Source organism: Ovis canadensis, chromosome 1 (genome assembly GCF_042477335.2).
Source record: "Ovis canadensis isolate MfBH-ARS-UI-01 breed Bighorn chromosome 1, ARS-UI_OviCan_v2, whole genome shotgun sequence".
Lineage (NCBI taxonomy): Eukaryota > Metazoa > Chordata > Mammalia > Artiodactyla > Bovidae > Ovis > Ovis canadensis.
In genome coordinates this window covers 275,462,727-275,487,203 of record NC_091245.1, presented here as the reverse complement: position 1 = coordinate 275,487,203, position 24,477 = coordinate 275,462,727, and the positions used below count along the sequence as shown (strand labels likewise).

The 24,477-nt window shown below is 39.5% G+C and overlaps 1 protein-coding gene across 3 annotated transcripts in view; it reads left to right on the top strand.

The window, feature by feature from the left end:
- COL6A5 (collagen type VI alpha 5 chain) overlaps nt 1–24,477 on the top strand; it is a 167,131-nt gene that overhangs the window by 132,549 nt on the left and 10,105 nt on the right. For 2 of the 3 annotated variants that reach the window (XM_069568288.1, XM_069568287.1), the window contains 3 exons: nt 12,129–12,818; nt 14,147–14,243; nt 14,978–15,219. The exons of the other annotated variant lie outside the window; for it this stretch is intronic. In XM_069568288.1, the coding sequence (XP_069424389.1) occupies nt 12,129–12,818; nt 14,147–14,243; nt 14,978–15,219 (1,029 nt within the window). The remainder of the gene's footprint in view (nt 1–12,128; nt 12,819–14,146; nt 14,244–14,977; nt 15,220–24,477) is intronic. 3 annotated transcript variants of the gene reach the window in all.

The window sequence follows — 24,477 nt, the reverse complement described above, 5'->3', positions numbered from 1 at the left end:
GATTATCTTTTCTCTATTGTGCATTCATTCTCACCTCGTTTGTCATAGATAGGTTAACTGACCACAAGTGTGCAGACTTATTTGTGGGCTCTCTATTCTGCTTCATTGACCTATATGACTGTCTTTGTGCCAGTACCTTGCTGTTTTGATTACTGTAACTTTGTAGTATAGTCTGAAGTCTGTGAGCATGGTATCTCCAGCTTTGTTCTTTTTCTAGATTTCTTTGGCAATTCAGGGTCTTTTGTGGTTTGATATGAATTTTAGGACTATTCTAGTTCTGTGAAAAATGATTTTTAGACATAGTTAGCTAGAGATTCATTAAACATAGATAGAGTTTCATTAAATCCATAGATTGCTTTGGATAGTACAGACATTTTAACAATATTAATTCTTCTAATTCATGAACATGAGATATTTTCCATTTATTTGTATCATCTTTAATTTCCTTCATTTGTCAATGTTTTATAGTTTTTCAGGAGATAGATCTTTAACTTCCTTGGTTAAGTTTACTTCTAGGTATTTTATTCTTTTTGATGTGATTTTAAACAGATTGTTTTCTTGTTTTCTCTTTCTGATAGTTCATTATTAGTGCATAGAAAAACAACAGATTTCTGTATATTAGTCTTGCATCATACAATTTTACTGAATTCATTTATCCTAATAGTTTTGGTAGAGAGTTTTCTATATATAGTATCATGTCATCTGCAAATTGTGACGGTTCTACTTCTTGCCTTCTGATTTGGATTCCTTTTATTTCTTATTCTTATTCTTGAGATTTCTCTCACCGGGACTTTCGATACTATGTCAAATAGAAGTGTCAAGAGTGGGCATCACTGTCTTGTTCCTGGGGATTTAAAATAAAACCTTTCAGCTTTTCAACCTTTCATATGACGTTAGCTGTGGGTTTGTCACAAATGGGACAAACTTATGAAGAACATATCTTTTATTATGTAGAGATATGTTTCCTCCATATCCACATGTTTGTTTTGTTTTTAATTTATCTTTGCTAATTGAAGTCTAGAGATTTACAGTGTTGTATTAGTTTCAGGTGTACATCAAACTCATTCAGTTATATGTGTGTCTGTGTTTTTTTTAGGATTGTTTTCCCATATAGGTTATTACAGAATATTGAGATAGTAACCTGTGCTGTGAAGTTGTTATCATGGCTGTATGTTGAATTTTGTCAGATGCTTTTTCTGCATCTGCTGCGGTGATCATGTGGTTTTTATCGTTCCCTTTGTTAATGTGGTGTGTCATACTGATGGATTTGTGGATATTGAGCCCTTCTTGCCTCCCTAGAATAAGTCCCACTTGATCATAGTGTCTGAGCCTTTTTGTGTATTATTGAATTAGGTTTGCTAATATTTTATTGAGGGTTTTGCATCTATATTCATCAGGGATATTGGCCTATAAGTTTCTTTTTTGTTGTGTCTTTGTCTGGTTTTGGTGTGAGCATAATGGTGGCCTTGTGGAATGGATTTGGGAGTGTACCCTTCTCCTCAATTTTCTGGAATAGTTGGAGAAGGATAGGTACTAGTACTTCTTTGTATGTTTGGTAGTATTCCCCCAAGAGGCTGATCAGTCCTGGGCTTTTGTTTGCTGGGAGTGTTTTTTAATTACTAATTCAGTTTTACTGCTAGTGACCAGTCCATTCAGACTGTGTATTTCTCCCTGATTCAGTACTGAAAAATTGCATGGTTCTAGAAACTTCTTTATTTCTTCTAGGTTGTCTATTTTATGGACATGTAAATGATTAAAAAAAAATTCATTGGAGTATAATTAATTTACAATGTGTGTTACCTTCTGCTATACAGCAAAGTGAATTAGTTATTCATCTACATATATCTGGCTTCCCAGATAGTGCTAGTGGTAAAGAACAGGAGACATAAGAGACATGGTCTTGATTCCTGAGTCAGGAATGTCGCCTGGAGAAGGAAATGGCAACCCACTCCAGTATTCCTGCTGTGAGAATCCAATGGACAGAGGATCCTGGCCAGCCACAGTCTAGGGGGTCCAAAGAGCCAGACACAACTGAAGCAACGCAGCGTGCACACATCACACACATAGATATATCCACTCTTTTCAGACACTTTTCCCTTATCGGTCATTATAGAGCATTAAATAGAGTTCCTCGTGCTATACAGCATGTCCTTATTAGTTACCTGTTTAATAAATAGCAGTGTGTATGACATGGAACTGTTGATTGTGGTATCTCACGATGTTTTGTATCTCTGTGATGTCAGTTGTAATTTCTTTTTTTTCATTTCTACCTCTTCTTCTTCTACCAGAACATTCATGAAATATTTTTTCTTATGTTTTAACTAAGTATGTCAATTGGCCTTTTTTTTTTTTTTTTTTTTTAAGTCAAAGCAGAGATTCTGGTAACAGAGCAGGCAATGATTAGCCAACTCCAGGGTTGTAAGCTCAAAAGGAAAGAAATGTCCATTTAACTAATATTCACAGATCCTGATACACTATTGCCAAGAGCTCCAGAAGAGGTTTTGTTGGTATTTTAGGGTTAAAGTATATTACATAGCATCTATTGCATAGACAAATATAATATCTATGCTTTGGTCTGCACTTCCAATTTTATATTGAGTAATTTGATCAAGAAATTGATATTGATAAAAAATTCCAAGAAGAATTTGAAGCTGAGTTCCTGGTGGAAGATTGGAGATCCATACATGTCAAACATACTCCTAATATGTAAAATCGTGATTTATGACTATGACTGTATTGATGAAAGTCTGGTACATCAATGACACCTACTGACCTGGGGAGTTCATCTTTCAGTGTCATAACTTTTTGCCTTTTCATACTGCTCACGGGGTTCTCAAGACAAGAATACTGAAGTGGTTTGCCATTTGCCTTCTCCAGTGGACCACGTTTTGTCAGAACTCTTCACCATGACCCGTCCATCTTGGGTGGCCCTACATGGCATGGTTCATAATTTCATTGAGTTAGACAAGGCTGTGGTCCATGTGATCAGTTTGATTGATTTCCTGTGATTGTGGTTTTCATTCTCTCTGCCCTCTGAGGGATAAGGATAAGAGGCTTATGGAAACTTCCTGATGGGAGAGACTGACTGTGGGGGAAAGTGGGTCTTGTTCTGATGGGCAGGGCCATACTTAGTAAATCTTTAATCCAATTTTCTGTTGATGGGCAGGGCTGTGTTCCCTCCCTGTTGTCTGACCTGAGACCAAACTATGCATAACTTCAGATATGCAGATGACACCACCGTTACAGTAGAAAGCAAAGAGGAACTGAGGAGCCTCTTGATGAAAGTGAAAGAGGAGAGTGAAAATGGCTTAAAATTCAACATTCAAAAAACTAAGATCATGGCATCCAGTCCCATCACTTCATGGCAAATAGATGGGGAAACAATGGAAACAGTGAGAAACTTTTTTTTTGAGGAGGGGTTCCAAACTCAGTGCAGATGATGACTGCAGCCATGAAATGAAAAGACACTTGCTCTTTGGAAGAAAAGCTATGACCAACCTAGACAGCATGTTAAAAAGCAGAGATATTACTTTGCCAACAAAGGTCCACATAGTCAAAGCTATGGTTTTTCCAGTAGTCATGTATGGATGTGAGAGTTGGGCTATAAAGAAAGCTGAACACCGAAGAATTGATGCTTTTGAACCATGGTGTTGGAGAAGACTCTTGAGAGTCCCTTGGACTGCAAGGACATCCAATCGATCCATCCTAAAGGAAATCAATCCTGAATATTCATTGAAAGGACTGATGCTGAAGCTGAAATTCCAACACTTGGCCACCTGAAGTGAGGAACTGACTCATTTGAAAAGACCCTGATTCTGGGAAAGATTGAAGGCAGGAGGAGAGGGGACAACAGAGGATGAGATGGTTGGATGGCATCACCGACTCAATAGACATGTATTTGAGCAAGTTCTGGGAGTTGGTGATGAACAGGGAAGCCTGGTGTGCTACAGTCCATGGGGTCACAAAGAGTCAGACACGACTGAGCAACTGAACTGAACTGACATCAGCGACAGTTTTCATAGAAATATCTCAAATAAGATGATCAGTTCTCATCTGTTAGAATGCCCAAGGTGAAGCAACAGGAACTGGATTTACCTACCGATTGAAATAACAAAAAGGAATATATATGTTTATCAGTTCATTTTATATACATATATATGAAATGAAACAACAATTGTCAGGACACTGGACATCAGGAATAAAAGACAGTGATCCCTGCAAGATGAGAAGCAAATGAGATGGTCCCTACAATTGCTCCAGTTTACTGCCAAGGGTTTCCAGGCCATGGTACAGGAAAGGGAGTTCAGGTGGAGCCCAGTGTACTCCTTGAGATGAGCAGACAAAGCTGAGAGCCTGGGGAGACCAAAAGATGAGAGTTCAAAGGACAGAGTACCAGAGAGGCATGAGCTGTGCAGAGAAACACAGAGCTCTGCAGAGGATGCCTCTTTGTTATTCATCAGAGTGCTGATAGCACAGGAAATGTGAGGAAATGACCCAACTGGGGAACATCCATCTAGAAAGGATTAGAGGATAATTTCCATTGCTCGCAGGGTCAAGGATAGTGCCTTTTACCATTAGAGAGATGGGGAAAACTCATAATTTATAAAGCACTAGGGAGAAACTTCAGAAAGGTCTTATTTCAGTAGTAGGAAATAATTAGCCTTAAATTAAGTACTACTCTGGACATACTTAACAAATCATAATACCAATGCCCAAAAGGATCAAACTGTTTCCAAGTAGCTTAACTGCCTCCCCAAACAAAGTATATGAACATTTATAGGAATGTAAAAGTATCCCATATCCAAAAAAAGCAAATTTCATAATGTCTGGCATAAAAAGCAGAAAAAACATATAATCAAAGCACAATCACTCAAAACCAAATCAGAACTAACAAAGATGTTAAAAATTAGCAAATATACTAAAAGTTATTATAACTAAATTCTATATATTAAAAAGTTAATAGAAACATAGAAAAGGTAAAAAAAAAAATTTAAATACATTTGTAGAGATGAAAGCGACAGTGTGTAGGATGAACAATACACTGGATAGGATTAATAAGAAATTAGATTTGATAAAAGAGAAAACTAGTGACCTTGAATATGTAGCAATATAAATTATTCAAAATGAAACTCAAAGACAAAAATGATTTAAAAAAATGAGAAGACCCTCAGTGGGTTTCAATACCCTCTCTCAATAAGTGGCCAAGACATGGACAGAAAATCAGCAGGAAGAATATCATAGGCTTGAAGAACACTATCAATTTGACCTAATTTATATTAACAGAACACTGCACACAGTAATAACAAATGCAAATCCTTTTCTTTTTTAAGGATAAACATTTTCTGGAATTTTTTAAAAATTAATTTTTGTTGAAGTATAGTTGCTTTACTCACTGCTCTGTGCTGACCTAAATGGAAAGGAAATCCAAAAAAAAGAGGAGATATATATGTATATATACATAGCTGATTCACTTTGCTGTGCAGCAGAAACTAACACAACTATAAAGCAACTATTTTCCAATAAAACTTAACAGTAAAAAATTCCAGAAATACACATTGTTTTCAAGTACGTATGAAACATTTACCAAGATAGACCACGTTCTGTATCATAAAAACATTCTCAAAACTTTAAAGGATTCAAGTCATTCCAAGTATATTCTCTGACCTAAGCAGAATTAAACTGAAATCAGTTCAGTTGCTCAGTCATGTCTGACTCTTTGCGACCCCATGAATTGCAGCACGCCAGGCCTCCCTGTTCATCACCAACTCCCGGAATTCACTCAGACTCATGTCCATCGAGTCTGTGATGCCATCCAGCCATTTTCATCCTCGGTCGTCCCCTTCTCCTCCTGCTCCCAATCCCTCCAGGCATCAGAGGCTTTTCCAGTGAGTCAGCCCTTCTCATGAGGTGGCCAAAGTACTGGAGCTTCAGCTTTAGCATCATTCCTTCCAAAGAAATCTTAGGGTTGATCTCCTTCAGAATGGACTGGTTGGATCTCCTTGCAGTCCAAGGGACTCTCAAAAGTCTTCTCCAACACCACAGCTCAAAAGCATCAATTCTTCGGTGCTCAGCCTTCTTCACAGTCCAACTCTCACATCCATACATGACCACAGGAAAAACCATAGCCTTGACTAGATGGACCTGAGTCGGCAAAGTAATGTCTCTGCTTTTTAATATGCTATCTAGGTTGGTCATAACTTTTCTTCCAAGGAGTAAGCGTCTTTTAATTTCATGGCTGCAGTCACCATCTGCAGTGATTTTGGAGCCCCCCAAAATAAAGTCTGACACCGTTTCCACTGTTTCCCCATGTATTTCCCATGAAGTGATGGGACCAGATGCCATGATCTTTGTTTTCTGAATGTTGAGCTTTAAGCCAACTTTTTCACTCTCCTCTTTCACTTTCATCAAGAGGCTTTGTAGCTCCTCTTCACTTTCTGCCATAAGGGTGGTGTCATCTGCATATCTGAGGTGATTGATATTTCTCCCAGCAGTCTTGATTTAAGCTTGTGTTTCTTCCAGCCCAGCGTTTCTCATGATGTACTCTGCATAGAAGTTAAATAAGCAGGGTGGTAATATACAGCCTTGACGTACTCCTTTTCCTATCTGGAACCAGTCTGTTGTTCCAGGTCCAGTTCTAACTGTTGCTTCCTGACCTGCATACAGATTTCTCAAGAGGCAGGTCAGGTGGTCTGGTATTCCCATCTCTTTCAGAATTTTCCACAGTTTATTGTGATCCACACAGTCAAAGGCTTTCGTATAGTCAATAAAACAGAAATAGATGTTTTTCTGGAACTCTCTTGCTTTTTCCATGATCCAGCGGATGTTGGCAATTTGATCTCTGGTTCCTCTGCCTTTTCTAAAACTAGCTTGAACATCAGGGAGTTCACGGTTCACGTATTGCTGAAGCCTGGCTTGGAGAATTTTGAGCATTACTTTACTAGTATGTGAGATGAGCGCAATTGTGCGGTAGTTTGAGCATTCTTTGGCATTGTCTTTCCTTGGGATTGGAATGAAAACTGACCTTTTCCAGTCCTGCGGCCACTGCTGACTTTTCCAAATTTGTTGACATATTGAGTGCAGCACTTTCACAGCATCATCTTTCAGGATTTGAAACAGCTTAACTGGAATTCAATCACCTCCGCTAGCTTTGTTCATAGTGATGCTTTCGAAGGCCCACTTGACTTCACATTCCAAGATGTCTGGCTCTAGATTAGTGATCACATCATAATGATTATCTGATGATTATCTCTATACAGTCAACAAAAACAAGACCAGGAGCTGACTGTGGCTCAGATCATGAACTCCTTATTACCAAATTCAGACTTAAATTGAAGAAAGTAGGGAAAACAGCTAGACCGTTCAAGTATGACCTAAATCAAATCCCTTATGATTATACAGTGGAAGTGAGAAATAGATTGAAGGGCCTAGATCTGATAGATAGAGTGCCTGATGAACTATGGAATGAGGTTCATGACATTGTACAGGAGACAGGGATCAAGACCATCCCCATGGAAAAGAAATGCAAAAAAGCAAAATGGCTGTCTGGGGAGGCCTAACAAATAGCTGTGAAAAGAAGAGAGGCAAAAAGCAAAGGAGAAAAAGAAAGATATAAGGATCTGAATGCAGAGTTCCAAAGAATAGCAAGAAGAGATAAGAAAGCCTTCTTCAGCAATCATTGCAAAGAAATAGAGGAAAACAACAGAATGGGAAAGACTAGAGATTTCTTCAAGAAAATTAGAGATACCAAGGGAACATTTCATGCAAAGATGGGCTCAATGAAAGACAGAAATGGTCTGGACCTAACAGAAGCAGAAGATATTAAGAAGAGGTGGCAAGAATACATGGAAGAACTGTACAAAAAAGATCTTCATGACCCAGATAATCATGATGATGTGATCACTAATCTAGAGCCAGACATCTTGGAATGTGAAGTCAAGTGGGCCTTGGATAGCATCAATATGAACAAATTGAAATCAGTAACAGGGTAATCTTTAAAAAAAATCCCAAGGTATTTGGAAACCAAGAAAGCCCTTTTAAATAACCCGTGGTCAAAGAAGAAATCAAAGGGGAAATTTGCAAGTATTTTGAAAGTAATGAAAATAGAAATCACCATATATCAGAATTTGTGAGATTCCACTAAAGCAGTACTTTGGAGATCTTCAGTTCAGCTCAGTTCAGTCGTTCAGTCGTGTCCGACTCTTTGCAACCTCATGAATCGCAGCACGCCAGACCTCCCTGTCCATTACCAACTCCCGGAGTTCACTCAGACTCATGTCCATTGAGTCAGTGATGCCATCCAGTCATGTCATCCTCTCTCATCCCCTTCTCCTCCTGCCCCCAATCCCTCCCAGCATCAGAGGCTTTTCCAATGAGTCAACTCTTCACAAGAGGTGGCTAAAGTACTGGAATTTCAGCTTTAGCATCATTCCTTCCAAAGAAATCCCAGGGCTGATCTCCTTCAGAATGGACTGGTTGGATTTCCTTGCAGTCCAAGGGACTCTCAAGAGTCTTCTCCAACACCACACTTCAAAAGCATCAGTTCTTCGGTGCTCAGCCTTCTTCACAGTCCAACTCTCACATCCATACATGACTACTGGAAAAACCATAGCCTTGACTGCTGCTGTTGCTGCTAAGTCGCTTCAGTCGTGTTCGGCTCTGTGCGACCCCATAGACAGCAGCCCACCAGGCTCCCCCTTCCCTGGGATTCTCCAAGCAAGAACACTGGAGTGTGTTGCCATTTCCTTCTCCAATCCATGAAGGTGAATAGCGAAAGTGAAGTCGCTCAGTCATGTCTGACTGTTCGCGACCCCATGGACTGCAGCCTACCAGGCTCCTCCGTCCATGGGATTTTACAGGCAAGAGTACTGGAGTGGGGTGCCATTGTCTTCTAGACGGACCTTAGTCAGAAAGGTAATGTCTCTGTTTTGAATATGCTATCTAGGTTGGTCATAAGTTTTCTTCCAAGGAGTAAGTGTCTTTTAATTGGAGATTTTGCCTAGCATTAAATGCCTATACTGGTAAAGAATAAAGATTTCAAATCAGTGACATCAATTTTCATTTTGAGAAACCAGAAAAAGAGGAACAAGTTAAACAAGGTAAGGAGAAATAAGGAATAATAAAATTCAAAAAGAAGTCAATGAAATAGAAAAGATAAAATAAACAAAATCAAAGAGTTTTTTCTTTTTTTTTTTCTATAAGAGCAATTAAATGGGTCAAACTCACCGGTGAAAATGAAAAAACAAATCACCAGCATCAGGAATGCGAAGAGACGTATTCTACGGATATTAAAAGGATAGTCAGGGAACATTGTCAGCAGTTTTTGGTTATGTGTGTGTACTCAGGCTTCCCCAATGGTGCTACTGGTAAAGAACCTGCCAGCCAGTGCAGATAGGAGACACAGTTTCCGTCCCTGGGTCAAGACGATCCCCTGGAGGAAGGCATGGCTACCCACTCCAGTATTCTTGCCTGGTGAACCCCATGGATATAGGAGCCTGGGTAGCTACAGTCCATAGCATCACAAAGAGTTGAACACAACTGAAGTGACTTAGCATGCATGCTCCTGTGTGTGCTCAGCCACTCAATCATGTCCAACTCTTCTGTGACCCCATGGACTGTAGGTTTTGACTATTAATTAGACATTTTGGGTGAAATAGACAAATTACTTGCAGTACACAAATTACCAAAGCTCACTCAGGGAAAAGTAACCTAGATATTTATCCCTAAACCTATTAATGAAAATTGAATTCATAGTTCAAAACTTTCCATAAGGAAAACTCCAGGCCAAGATGACTTCACTGATGAATTCAACAAAACATTTAAGGAAGAAATAGTATCAATTCTACACAAACTCTCCCAGAATATTAAAGAGAAAGGAACTCATTCTTTGAAGCCAAAACCACACAAAGACATTACATGAAAAGGAAACTATAGACCAACATTCCTTGTAAACATGGATGCAAAAATTCTAAACAAAACTTTAGCAAATCAAATCCAACAATGTTAGATTAATTGTGGCAATCATTATACATGTATACTTATATCAAAACATTGAATGCTTTGTTATTAATTTTTCCATTCAATTTTTAAAGTTTTTATTGAAATAGAGTTGATTCACAATGTTGTGTTGGTTTCAGGTTTACAGCAGAGTGATTCAGTTATAATACATATATTCATGTGTGTATATAGATAAATTCTTTTAAAAATTCTTTTCCAGATAGGTTATAACAAACTACTAAGTATAGGTCCATATGTTATATGACAGGCCCTTGTTGCATAGTCGTGTGTATATACGAATCCCAAACTCTTAATTTACCCTCCCCACATTTTCTCTTTGGTAACCATGTTCTTTTTCTGTATCTGTGAGTCTATTTCTGTTTTGTAAATAAATTCATATGTATCATATTTTTGATTCCGCATATAAGCAGTATCGTACGATGTTTGTCTTTCTGGGGCTGGGTTACTTCATTTTGTGTGATAATCTCTAAATGAAGTACCCATCCCTGTTGCTGCAAAGGGCGTTATTTCCTTCTTTCTTATGGCTGAGTAATATTCTATTGTGTATATACCACATTTTCTTTATCCGTTCATCTGTCAATGGACACAGGTTGCTTGCAAGTCTTGGCTATTGTAAATAGTCCTGCTATGAATATTAGGGTGCATGTATCCTTTTAAATAATAGTTTATTTCAGATATATGTTCCAGAGAAGGGTTACTGGGTCAAATGGTAACTCTATTTTTATTTTTTTAAGGAACATCCATACTGTTCTCCATAATGGCTATACGAATTTATATTCTCACCAACAATTAAGACGGTTCCTTTTTCTTCACACCCTGTCCATCATTTATTATTTGTAGAGTTTTTGATGAACATTGTGTACCTTAAACACATACAAATTTTATTTATCAGAAATAATCCTATAATAGATGAAAAAGATAGTATGGAGTTGGCCCTAGGAATGCAGAAATCATTGCACATTTGAAAGTCATCTGATAACATTTGCCCTGTTAACAACATCACTCATGATATTGTTTTTCTGCAGTCTATTTCAATATTAAACTTCTGTGGCATTTGTAAAGGTTAATCAATTAATTTGTGAGGTTGTCATGAGGATCAAGTTAAGTAATAGATGCAAAGCCTTAATAATGGGCCAAGCACGATTGGACAGCAATACATTTTTGCCAGTTAGGAATCTACTTCTTGCTTGATTAGATTTACAAACACATCTCTTTCATAGGGAAAAATAAAGAACATTGATCATGTCTTTCCTATATTTCTGAGCTGGCATTTCCTGTTGTGGCCTCACCAAACAGCCATTGTCCCCATGATTTTGGACATGATTTCATGACCCTTTAGAGATACTTGAAGTGCTGGCCTCCAACAAGATAAGAAGTTAGCATTAAAGTGTAAATTGAGGCACTATTTCCTTCATTAGAAAGTCTTGCTACAATAATAATAAAATCAATGAAATAATCTGTGTGCTTAGTGAGGTAGTTGACTGACTTACATCATGGTGCAACTTACATCTCGTCACAGGCCAGTAAACTGTTTGTGGATTGGCACTTTGACTACCAAGGTCTTAGAGTATGTCATGTCTTACACAGAAGTTGGATTCTGAAGTCAGCATTTATACTTGCTCTCATTGCATCATACTATGGCACATATTTTAAACATGTATATAGGGATGTCATCAATAAATGTGACTTTGACATATTTGCTTTTCTCTTGGGGTCATTGTGTATAATGAAATCTCATACAATATGTACTCCAAATTTTGCAGCTAAAAAATAGTTTTAGTTACAACTAAAGTAGTAAAAATAGCTGTATGTTTCTTACCTTGCTTATATGAAAATAGCAGAAGGATCAATCAATCCTTTGACAAAGATCAGAGATGGGGTAAGTTTCTTCACATGTGACAATATCTGTTGAATGATAATGGCTCTCCACACATCATGTAGAGATGAACTTGGAGAATGTATCTGAGAACAAGTGCTTATATTGACTAGTAACATCTACCGTGGGTATGGGGATGATGTGTGATAATACCACATACTAAGTTTTGCCATCCTTGGCTAGGAATTCCAAGTTTATCCTCCTACTAAAAACAGTGACTTGGGTTATTCTGTTGCAGGACATGAAAACCTTGGCAGAAAAGAAGAACCAGGTCTTACTTATGAAAGTAGAGATGCCTCTCTTCAAGAATATTACATGGATGTGACTTTTCTCATAGATGCTTCCAAAAGAATAGGAAGTGATGAGTTTAAGGAAGTGAAAGCTTTTATAACCTCAGTGCTTGATTATTTTCATCTGGCCCCAGATCCACTGACCTCCACCTTAGGGGACAGAATAGCAGTCCTGACCTACTCTCCTCCAGGCTATATGCCCGACACAGAAAACTGCCCTGTCTACCTAGAATTTGATTTGGTCACTTATAACGATATACACCAAATGAAGCATCATCTCCAAGACTCCCTTCAGCAGCTCAATGGAGATGTTTTTATAGGCCATGCCCTCCAGTGGACACTTGACAATGTCTTTGTAGGAACTCCCAACCTGAGGAAAAACAAAGTTATCTTTGTTATATCTGCTGGTGAAACCAACCCTTTAGACAAGGAAGTCTTAAGAAATGTATCTCTGAGAGCCAAGTGTCAGGGCTACTCCATATTTGTGTTTTCTTTTGGTCCTCTACACAATGACAAGGAATTAGAAGAATTAGCCAGCCACCCACTGGATCATCACTTAGTCCAGCTTGGCCGAATCCACAAGCCAGATTTGAACTATATCATCAAATTTGTCAAGCCATTTGTTCATTCAATCAGACGTAAGTCATTAAAGTTTTCTTTTCTGTTGCTTTTGCAATAGATATCTCTGTGTACAATCCACCAGTAACATGATTCTCATTTTTGTCAAGAGCAGTGGAGTCTTAGGTGTGAGTAGGAGGCGATGAGAAAACCACAGAGAAAACCCCAGGTCCTAGTGACCTTGAACTCTGCTGTCTCACTGTCAAGAAACTAATAAGTGTCTTTTAACCCTAACCTGTGAGGGCTTATTATGTGTCAAGTCTTTTAAAGGATTGGATCACTTAATCCTCGTAATGGCCCTCAAAGGAGAGTAGTAATATCCCCATTTTACAAGTGAGAAAACTGAGGTTCAGAGACATTAAATCAGTTGCTCAAATGCTCACAGTTAATAGTTAGCAAATGCTAGACTCAATCCTATGCATTCTGACCCAAAGTTGTGCTCTTGTCCATTAAGCTATAGTTTAATTACTAAAGCCTTAATGAAAGTATTACAGTGGCATCACTTTAATAAGTCATACTCCACTCGCACCACCTTCCACCTGCTCCAAGGACTTCTCTTTTACCTTGTCACTGTAAGCCAACTTTGGTTCTGGCTTGAATTATTAAGAGCCAGGGGCATGAATCTCTTGTAGAGCCGCTGGCTCAGGCACAGCCAGGCACAGGGTTTGAGGATATCTTTGCATAGTAGGACTTGAGAGAGGCTTCCCAGTCTCCGTCCTTGTGCCATAATTCCAGACACGGTTATAGTAGCAAACCTAAGAGCTGTAGCATCAAGCCAGTCCTGGCCAGTGCCGGGAATTAGGAGTGCAGCAGAGACCACACTGAACATTTAGCTACACTAAACTTGTAGCTCCCACAAGTTTAGTGGGAAATCACAGGGATACAGATTTTTCTGGTGTTCATAAAGCCTACGGCTCACAGAACCCTCAGAAATCTTGGCATTTAGGATTTATATTTAGTGGCAAGCTTGTCATTTGCAAAAAAAAAAAAAAAGCCTTCTTCCAACCTCAAGATAAATAAGGCAGATAATTTCAATAGTTAATGCTGTGTTCCAGAAAGTCCTCCTTTCAGAAGGAGAGAAACAGATGATAGAAGGGGTTAAGAGTTATCCTTGAATCATGTCACAAGCCTGTAACACAGAGAGCATAATTTTTGACTGAATCACTGCTACATCTTGCTGACTTTGCCAATGAGGTTTTGCAAAGTCAGAAGGTGCATACTTTGCTGAGTCTCTTATAAAATTAATTTGCTCTTGGAAACACCCCCAACTACAGGAAAAGATGAACTGACTCTGGGTGATAGAATATGGAAGGGTAAAATTTAGACTAACTGTCCACTCTCTCTCTAGGTGCCATCAACAAATACCCCACTGCAGACATGAAACCCAAATGTGTTAACATCACCTCTCCCACTCCAGAGAATAATGGCATAGGAAACACTGTATTGTGAGTTGACAAATTCACAGTTTGGGTCATATTACCACTAGAAAAAGTCCTTAAGAAAATAATTTGAAATAAATGGCATTTTAGTTTTCAGGATGCAAGTTTGGTTGTGGGGTATGCCTGTGTGTGTGCATGTGTGTGTGTTTTAAATGTTCCTGATTTGTGACAACATCACAGATCTGGTGTTAATAGCACATAGAATATGATGCATATTAGAAAGAACCATATTTCTATTTCTGTAGTTTTTATGAAAGAAAGGGGCTATTAACACCTTATTAGTAACTATATAATATCATTCAAATACTGGGTACTGTCAAAACAGAAAACTTACATATCAAAGGTTAGATGTAATAGTTTTAGAGAATAAGAAAAAAGATTAAAAAGAAAAACTCATAAAGTGGCAACAAAAACATACCATTTTGAAACAGTACCCATATGGAGCCTGGTGGAAAGAATTCGTTTAAGTTTGATTTTGCAAAGTCCAATCCTAAGTACTCAGTAAAAATTCAGTAGTGAAACTAATATGGCTTTTATAAACCATGGGCACAAATGTTTAATTTCCCTTTGGAATATTAAAAAGTTGCCCCTCCAGTCAGATTTCTTATACAAACTACATTTGGACTATTCCAATAACATGCATAAAGTTGATTCCTGTTACCTTAACTGCCTGTAACTACACTGAATCCTGAAAGGGACTTGGTTAACCTATGTTCCATCACTTTTCTCTGTTACCTTAGCCTTCTTCCTGAGGTATATGAAATTGAGATGGAGAGCAGTGAGCTCTTGGGTGAACCCGATTCCCAGCAGCAGCATTTCTTTGACTTAGGGAACAGTCATAGTCACAGTTCTGGGATCACCACTGATTTGATCCAGAGGTTACACATGCTCTTTTCATCTGGGGAACTGATGAGGGAAGACAAGAAAGAGGCACATTCAGAAGAAATGACATCTCCAGCAAATGACAGACAAGATGAAAAAGGTAACCTTGAGTGCCAAAGAGCTGACAAGCCTGAAATACCCTTGTTTGTCTGGATTTTCCCTGGTAGAAGATGAGCAATTAGAACTCATCGGGATGAGCAGAGATGGCATGATAGAGCCATTTATCATCTAGGCTATGTGGGGTCCCCAAAACAAGAGGACAAAGGAGATAAAACTCTAGAAGGGTGAAAAAAGGGGGCCACTGGTGTTGACAAAACCAGAACTAGACAAAAACGCCTGGGGTGGGTCAAGGCGTAGAAACATAAGAGGGGCAGCGGGGAGGACCACAGGTCCTGGGGAGCAGGAGAAGCTCTGCATCCCTGGGGTGATGGGCGAGGAGAGGAAGTGGACGTCAGCCTTCAGAATGTGAAGGCTGGGGGTCTGCTTTATCCCTTGGTGACCAGCGCATTCCTGGCTTGACATGTAGGCTTCTGGCTGAGCCCCAGTGCAGCAGAGACCAGACAGGACACAGCTGCTTATGGTTCTGAGGTCTCTGTGTGCTTCTTAGGGTGCATGGGGAAGTGGCTCTGAATGCACAGCTAAAGAGAAAATAGAGATGGAGAAGAGGCAGCCATAACTGGTTTCAGAGCAACTGTTCACAATCTCTGCTGTGCACCAAAATCATGGGAGGAATTATTTTAAAATAAATATTCCTGACTATCTACTAAAAGTGAAAATATGCATATCCTATGACCCAACAATTTTACTGCAATGTCTATACCCAACAGAAAAACATATGTTTACTAAAGGTCAGGTATGAGAATGTTCAGAGCAGAATTATTTGTAACGGCCTCAAAGTGATGACAGAGATGCCCAGCAGTGATATGATATACATTTGTACAGTTATATAAAAAAGCACTATATGTGTGTACATTATGTACAGAATATACTCTATGTGCTGTGCTGTGCTTAGTCACGCAGTTGTGTCCGAATCGTTGCGACCCTATGGACGGAAGCCTGCTAGGCTCCTCTGTCCATGGGGATTCTCCAGGCAAGAATACTGGAGTGGGTTTCCATGCCCTTCTCCAAGGGATCTTCCCAACCCAGGGATCAAAAGTAGGTCTCCCAAATTACAGGCACCTTCTTTACCAGCTGAGCCACCAGAAAAACCCAAATATCAGTTCAGTCAGTTCAGTCATTCGGTCGTGTCCGACTCTTTGCGACCCCATGAACTGCAGCACGCCAGGCCTCCCTGTCCATCACCAACTCCCAGAGTGCATTCAAACTCATGTCCATCGAGTCAATGATGCCATCCAACCATCTCTTCCTCTGTTGCCCCCTTATCCTCCTGCTTGCAGTACTTCCCAGTATCAGGGTCTTTTCCAATGAGTCAGTTCTTCGCATCAGGTGGCCCAAGTATTGGAGTTTCAGCTTCAGCATCAGTCCTTCCAATGAGTAGTCAGACTGATTTTCTTTAGCATGGACTGGTTTGATCTCCTTGCAGTCCAAGGGACTCCCAAGAGTCTTCTCTAACACCACAGTTCAAAAGCATCAATTTTTTGGTGCTCAGCCTTCTCTATGGTCCAACTGTCACATCCATACATGACTACGGGAAAAACCATAGCTTTGACTAGATGGACCTTTGTCAGCAAAGTAATGTCTCTGCTTTTTGATATGCTGTCTACGTTGGTCATAGCTTTTCTCCAAACAGCAAGCATCTTTTAATTTTATGGCTGTGTCACCATCTGCAGTGAGTTTGGAGCCCCCCAAAATAAAGTTCTCACTGTTTCTATTGTTTCCCCATCTATTTGCCATGAAGTGATGGGACTGGATGCCATGATCTTAGTTTTTTAAATGCTGAGTTTTATGCCAGGTTTTTCACTCTCCTCTTTTATTTTTATCAAGAGGCTCTTTAGTTCTTTTTCACTCTCTGCCATAAGGGTGGTGTCATCTGCATATCTGCGGTTATTGATATTGCTCCTGGAAATCTTAATTTCAGCCTGTGCTTCATCCAGTCTGGTGTTTTGCATGATGTTCTCTGCATTATAAGTTAAATAAGCAGGGTGACGATATACAGCAATGACGCATTCCTTTCCCAATTTAGAACCAGGTCATTGTTCCATGTCCAGTTCTAACTATTGCTTCCTGACCCGCATACAGATTTCTCAGGAGGCAGGTAAGGTGGTCTGGTATTTCCGTCTATTTAAGAATTTTCTGCATTTTATTGTGATCCACACAGTCAGTCAATAAAGCAGCAGCAGATGTTTTTCTGGAACTCTCTTGCTTTTTCCATGATCCAGCAGATGTTGGCAATTTGACCTCTGGTTCCTATGCCTTTTCTAAATTCAGCTTGAATATCTGGAATGGAAGTTCATTTCACGTACTGTTGAAACCTGGCTTGGAGAATTTTCAGCATTACTTTGCTAGGATGTGAGATGAGTGCAATTGTGCGGTAGTTTGAACATTCTTTGGCATTGCCTTTCTTTGGGATTGGAATGAAAACTGACCTTTTCAGTCCTGTGGCCACTGCTGAGTTTTCCAAATTTGCTGGCATACTGAGTGCAGCATTTTCACAGCATCGTCTTTTAGGATTTGAAATAGCTCAACTGGAATTCTATCACCTCCACTAGCTTTGTTTGTAGTGATGCTTTCTAAGGCCCACTTGACTTTATATTCCAGGATGTCTGGCTCTAGGTGAGTGATCACACCACCGTGGTCATCTGGGTCATGAAGATCTTTTTTGTACAGTTCTTCTGTGTATTCTTGCTATGTCTTCTTAATATCTTCTGCTTCTGTTAGGTCCATACCATTTCTGTCCTCTATTGATCACATCTTTGCATGAAATATTCCCTTAGTATCTATTATTTTTTTAAGAGATCTCTAGTCTTTACGCTTCTATTGTTTTTCTCTATTTCTTTTCATTGATCACTGAGGAAGACTTTCTTATCTCTCCTTGCTATTCTTTGTAACTCTGCATTCAAGTTGTTATATCTTTCCTTTACTCCTTTGCCTATAGCTTCTCTTCTTTTCTCAGCCATTTGTAAGGCCTCCTCAGACAACCATTTTGGCTTTTTGCATTTCTTTTTCTTGCCGATGGTCTTGATCACTTCTTCCTGTACAATGTCACAAACCTCCATCTATTTTAGTGCTTCAGGCACTCTATCTATGAGATCTAATCCCTTGAATCTATTTTTCACTTGCATTGCATAATCATAAGAGATTTTATTTAAGTCATACTTGAATGGTCTACTTTGCCAACAAAGGTCCATCTAGTCAATGCTATGGTTTTTCCAGTGGTCATGTATGGATGTGAGTGTTGGACTGTGAAGAAAGGTGAGTGCCAAAGAATTGATGCTTTTGAACTGTGGTGTTGGAGAAGACTCTTGAGAGTCCCTTGGACTGCAAGGAAATCCAACCAGTCCATTCTAGGAGATCAGTCCTGGGTGTTCTTTGGAAGGACTGATGCTAAAGCGGAAACTCCAATACTTTGACCACCTCAGGAGAAGAGTTGACTCATTGGAAAAGACTCTGATGCTGGGAGGGATTGGGAGCAGGAGGAGAAGGGGACGACAGAGGATGAGATGGCTGGATGGCATCACCAACTCGATGGACATGAGTTTGAGTGAACTCTGGGAGTTGGTGATGGACAGGGAGGCCTGATGTGCTGTGATTCATGGGGTTACAAAGAGTGGACACGACTGAGCGACTGAACTGAACTGAATGGTGTAGTGGTTTTCCCTATTTTCTTCAATTTAAGTCTGTGTGTTTCAATAAGGAGTTCATGATCTGAGCCACAGTCAACTCCCATTCTTGTGTTTTTCTGACTGTATAGAGCTATAGTAATATATATATATATAATATTGTTATATAGTATTATATAGTATTATAGTATTATATATAGTATTATATAGTATTTTATATATATATATATATATATATATATGCACACATTGAATGTGTGTAGCCCACCAGGCTCCTCCATCCATGGAATTTTCCAGGCAAGAGTACTGGAGTGGGGTGCCATTGCCTTCTCCAATATATATATATATATATATAGTACATAGTAAATACATATGTTTTGTGTATTTATTTATAATTTATATATAGATTATTTTACTATATATAATGTATACATACATTATATATATTAATATAAACTATATACACTTTATATACTATAGAGAGAAAAGAAAATAGAAAACTCATGCCCCTTCACAATAATGTATGTATACACTGTATATATAGTAGAATAATATGTATATATATATTCCATGTATACTTTATATACATATACATGTTATTTTCTATATACTATATATATTAGATATGAGTTTAATTGTAGATAATATGTGGAATATAATAAAATGAGAAAAATTATGGAAAACAAGAGGTGAGGACAGAGAAAAACATAGAGAGGAGAGAGAAGATAAGATGTAAGAAAAGGAAAAATAAATATAAACCTGATGAAATATCTGATCTGGTTGCGAAAGACTAAACCTGCTTTGGCCTCAGGATGGAGTGAGCCCTTAGTATCTCTCTTTCCCACTAACTGCAGCTGAAAGCTCTGGACAAAACATGAAAAGTAACCATTAATGAACTCTGAGCGGTAAGCAGAAGCAGACATTGTGGTGGGGCCTGGGTTTCCTGTCTTCTGTTCTCCTTCGGCCATGTGCAGAGCTGCATTCTTAGGTCTGCACGATGACCGTGGAGCAAGTGGCTGAAACTTGATAGAAACCTCATATTTCTGGCCAGGAATACTAGGAAATCCTGTGTGTCCAAGATTATGAAAGAAAACCCCATTTTTTCCTTCCTTTCTCTTGTGGTTTTGCTCTAAAGGTGGACTCCAGTTTAGAGCTGAACATAAGGCTAGACAGCTAAAATTAATGAGAAGTCCTATCTTTTGGGGCATGGTAACTGAGAAGTCAGGCCCTATGGGTCAGCATGTTGGGGTTGCCTCAGTGAAAAGAGCCAGAGGAGGGGGTTCTGTAATTTTAATTACGGAACTAAGTCCCAGAATCTCCCCTAGGTTGTACATGGGTTGGAAAGAATCAAAACAGGATACCAAAGGTTTTGAACACTAAACTGTGATCAAAACCACTGCCCATAGAAAGTGAGACGTTGACATTCTGAACCTTGCATACTGATTGTCTACTTACAAAATTAACACTCTACAGAGAATTATAGTAGACTTAGAATCTATAAAATACGATATTCAAAGAAGTTCTAGTGTATATATAGGAATATTGCATGCATGCTAAGTCACTTCAGTTGTGTCTGACTCTGTGTGACCCTTATGGACTGCAGCTCTTCAGTCCATGGGATTCTCCAGGCAAGAATACTGGAGTGGGTTGCCATGCCCTCCTCCAGGGAATCTTCCTGATTCGAGGATAAAACCTGCATCTCTTATATCTCCTGCACTGGCAGGTGGGTTCTTTGACACTAGAACCACCTGAGAAGCCCATAATGGAATACCACTCAGCCATAAAAAAGAATGAAATAATGTCATTTGTATCAACATGGATGAACCTAGAGAGTATTATACTAAGTGAAGTGAGCCAAACAGAGAAAAACAAATATCCTATGCTATCACTTATATGTGGGAAAAAGTACAAATGAACTTACTTACAAAATAGAAATAGATTTACAGACATAGAAAACAAATTTAAGGTTATCAAAAGGAAAGGGCAGAGGGAGGAATAAGTTAGGAGTTTGAGATTAACATGCACACTCTACTATATATAAAATGGATAACCAGTAAGGATCTACTGTACAGCACCGGGAACTACACCGAATATTTTATATATGCGTGTGTGTGTGCTTTTGCTTTAGTTGTGTATGATGCTTTCTGACTCTATAGACCATAGCCTGCTAGGTGCCTCTGTCCATGGGATTCTCCAGGCAAGAGTACTGCAGTGGGATGCCAAACTGTTCTTGTGGGTATCTTTCTAACCCAGGGATCGAATCTATGTCTCTTAGGTCTCCTGCACTGATATGTGGGTTTATTACCACTAGCACCACCTGGGAAACATATTCAATATTTTATAATAACCTATAAGGGAAAATAATCTGAAAAAGAAAATATATACACATATATGTATGCTGTTGCTAAGTTGTGTCAGTCGTGTCCGACTCTGTGCGACCCCACAGATGGCAGCCCAACAGGCTCCTCTGTCCCTGGGATTCTCCAGGCAAGAGTACTGGAGTGGGGTGCCATTGCCTTCTCTAATATGCATGTATGTATAACTGAATCATCGTGCTGTACACCTGAAATTAACACAACATTGTAAATCAATGATACTTCAATTTTTAAAATGTCTTTTTAAAACACCAAGATGCGTCAAACCTAAAAAAAATTTTTTTTGAGTATACAATCCAAAATTATTTAACAAAACAGAGAACAAGTAGCTGTGAACGGTATTCAAATGAAAAGACAACAGATGCAATCTTTCAAATCTACTCAGATATTGCAATTATCAGACAAAGACATTAAAGCAGCTATTATAACTGAGCTCCATGAGATGTGAGTGCTAAGTCACTTTAGTCATGTCTGACTCTTGGCGACCCTATGGACTGTAGGCCGCCAGGCTTCTCTGTCCGTGGGGATTCTCTAGGCAAGAATACTGGAGTGGGCTGTCTTCTTTTGTAATTTGTATTTCTCTGCCGAGAATATCTATCAGCAGAAAAGTAGAGATTTTTTAAAAAAGGACCAAATAAAAGTTTTAAAAGAAAACAATACAGTCTCTGAAAGTTTAAAAGTTCTCTGGATGAGCTCAGTAGCAGAGTGAAGACAGAAGAAAGAGTCAGTGAATTTCAGGGTAGATTCATTACCTGATCTGAAGAGAGAAAGGATATTTTAGAAAATGAACAAAGGTGGACAGCATGGCCAGAGTAAAAGGACGTGAGCTCATTTTCTCCTGCCAGAGTACCACAATCACAACTAGTTGTTGAACAACCATCAACAGAAAGACACTGGACCCACCAAAAAAAGACATCCCACATCCAAGGACAAAGCGGAAGCCACAACAAGATGGTAGGAGGGGTGCAATCATGATAAAATCAAATCCTATACCCATTGGATTGATGACCTACAAACTGGAGAACAGTAATACCAAGGAAGTTCTTGCACTGCTGTGAAGGTCTTAGGCCCCACATCAGTCTTCCCAGCCTGGGGAACTGACAAAGGGACTGGAGATCCCCAGGGAATCTGACTTGGAAGTCCAAGGTAATTTGATTACAAGACCTCCATAGGAACGGGGGAAACAGAGACTCTACTCTTGAAGGGCAAAAAAATAAAAACCTATGTATGCATCAGGACCCAGGGGAAAGGAATAGTGACCCCACAGGAGACTGAGCCAGACCTACCCGTGAGTGTTTGAGGGTCTCCTGCCAAGGCGTGGGCTGGCAGTAGCCTGCCACAGAAACAGCGGTCCTGGGAGATGAATCTTGGTGTAAGTCCTCTTGGAGGTCAAAAATACCATGCCATCACTCACCTAGAGCCAGACATCCTGGAATGTAAAGTCAAGTGGGCCTTCTTAGGAAGTGTCACTACGAACAAAGCTAGTAGAGGTGATGGAATTCCAGATGAGCTATTTCAAATCCTAAAAGATGATGCTATGAAAGTGCTGCATTCAATATGATAGCAAATTTGGAATACACAGCAGTGGCCACGGGACTGGAAAAGGTCAGTTTTCATTCCAATCCCAAGGAAAGGCAATGGCAAGTAATGTTCAAACTACTGCACAATTGCAGTCATCTCACATGCTAGCAAAGTAATGCTCAAAATTCTCCAAGCTGGCAGCTTCAACAACACGTGAACTGTGAACTTCCAGATGTTCAAGCTGGTTTTAGAAAAGGCAGAGGAACCAGAGATCAAATTGACAACATTCACTGGCTCATCGAAAAAGCAAGGGAGTTCCAGAAAAACATCTATTTCTGCTTTATTGACTATACCAAAACCTTTGATGATGTGGATCACAATAAACTATGGAAAATTCTGAAAGAGTTGGGAATACCAGACCACCTGACCTGCATCTTGAGAAATCTGTATGCAGGTCAGGAAGCAACAGTTAGAACCAGACATGAAACAACAAACTGGTTCAAATAGGAAAAGGAGTACGTCAAGGCTGTATATTGTCACCCTGCTTATTTAACTTCTATGCAGAGTACATCATGAGAAACACTGGACTGGAAGAAACACAAGCTGGAATCAAGATTGCCAGGATAAATATTAATAACCTCAGATATGCAGATGACACCACACTTATGGCAGAAAGTGAAGAGGACTAAAGAGGCTCTTGATGAAAGTGAAAAAGTTGACTTAAAGCTCAACATTCAGAAAACGAAGATCATGGCATCTGGTCCCATCACTTCATGGCAAATAGATAGAGAAACAGTAGAAACAGGGACAGATTTTATTTTCTTGGGCTCCAAAATCACTGCAGATGGTGATTGCAGCCATGAAATTAAAAGACGCTTACTCCTTGGAAGAAAAGTTATGACCAACCTAGATAGCATATTAAAAAGCGGAGACATTACCAGCGAACGTCCGTCTAGTCAAGGCTATGGTTTTTCCAGTGGTCATGTATGGATGTGAGAGTTGGACTGTGAAGAAAGCTGAGCGCCGAAGAATTGATGCTTTTGAACTGTGGTGTTGGAGATGACTCTTGAGAGTCCCTTGGACTGCAAGGAGATCCAACCAGTCCATTCTGAAGGAGATCAGTCCTGGGTTCACACTGGAAGGACTGATGCTGAAGCTGAAACTCCAATACCTTGGCCACCTGATGCAAAGAGTTGACTCATTGGAAAAGACTCTGATGCTGGGAGGGATTGGGAGCAGGAGGAGAAGGGGACGACAGAGGATGAGATGGCTGGATGGCCACTGACTCGATGGACATGAGTTTGAGTAAACTTCGGGAGTTGGTGTTTGACAGGGAGGCCTGATGTGCTGCGATTCATGGGGTCACAAAGAGTTGGACTTGACTGAGCGACTGAACTGAACTGAACTGATGTATGGATGTGAGAGTTGGACTATGAAGAAAGTTGAGCGCTAAAGAACTGATGCTTTTGAAATGTGGTGTTGGAGAAGACTCTTGAGAGTCCCTTGGACTGCAAGGAGATCCAACCAGTCCACCCTGAAGGAAATCAGTCCTGAATATTCATTGGAAGGACTGATGCTAAAGCTGAAACTCCAATACTTTGGCTACCTGATACGAAGAACTAATTCATTTGAAAAGACCCTGATGCTGGGGAAGATTGAAGGCAGGAGGAGAAGGGGACAACAGAGAATGAGCTGGCTGGATGGCATCACTGACTTGATGGA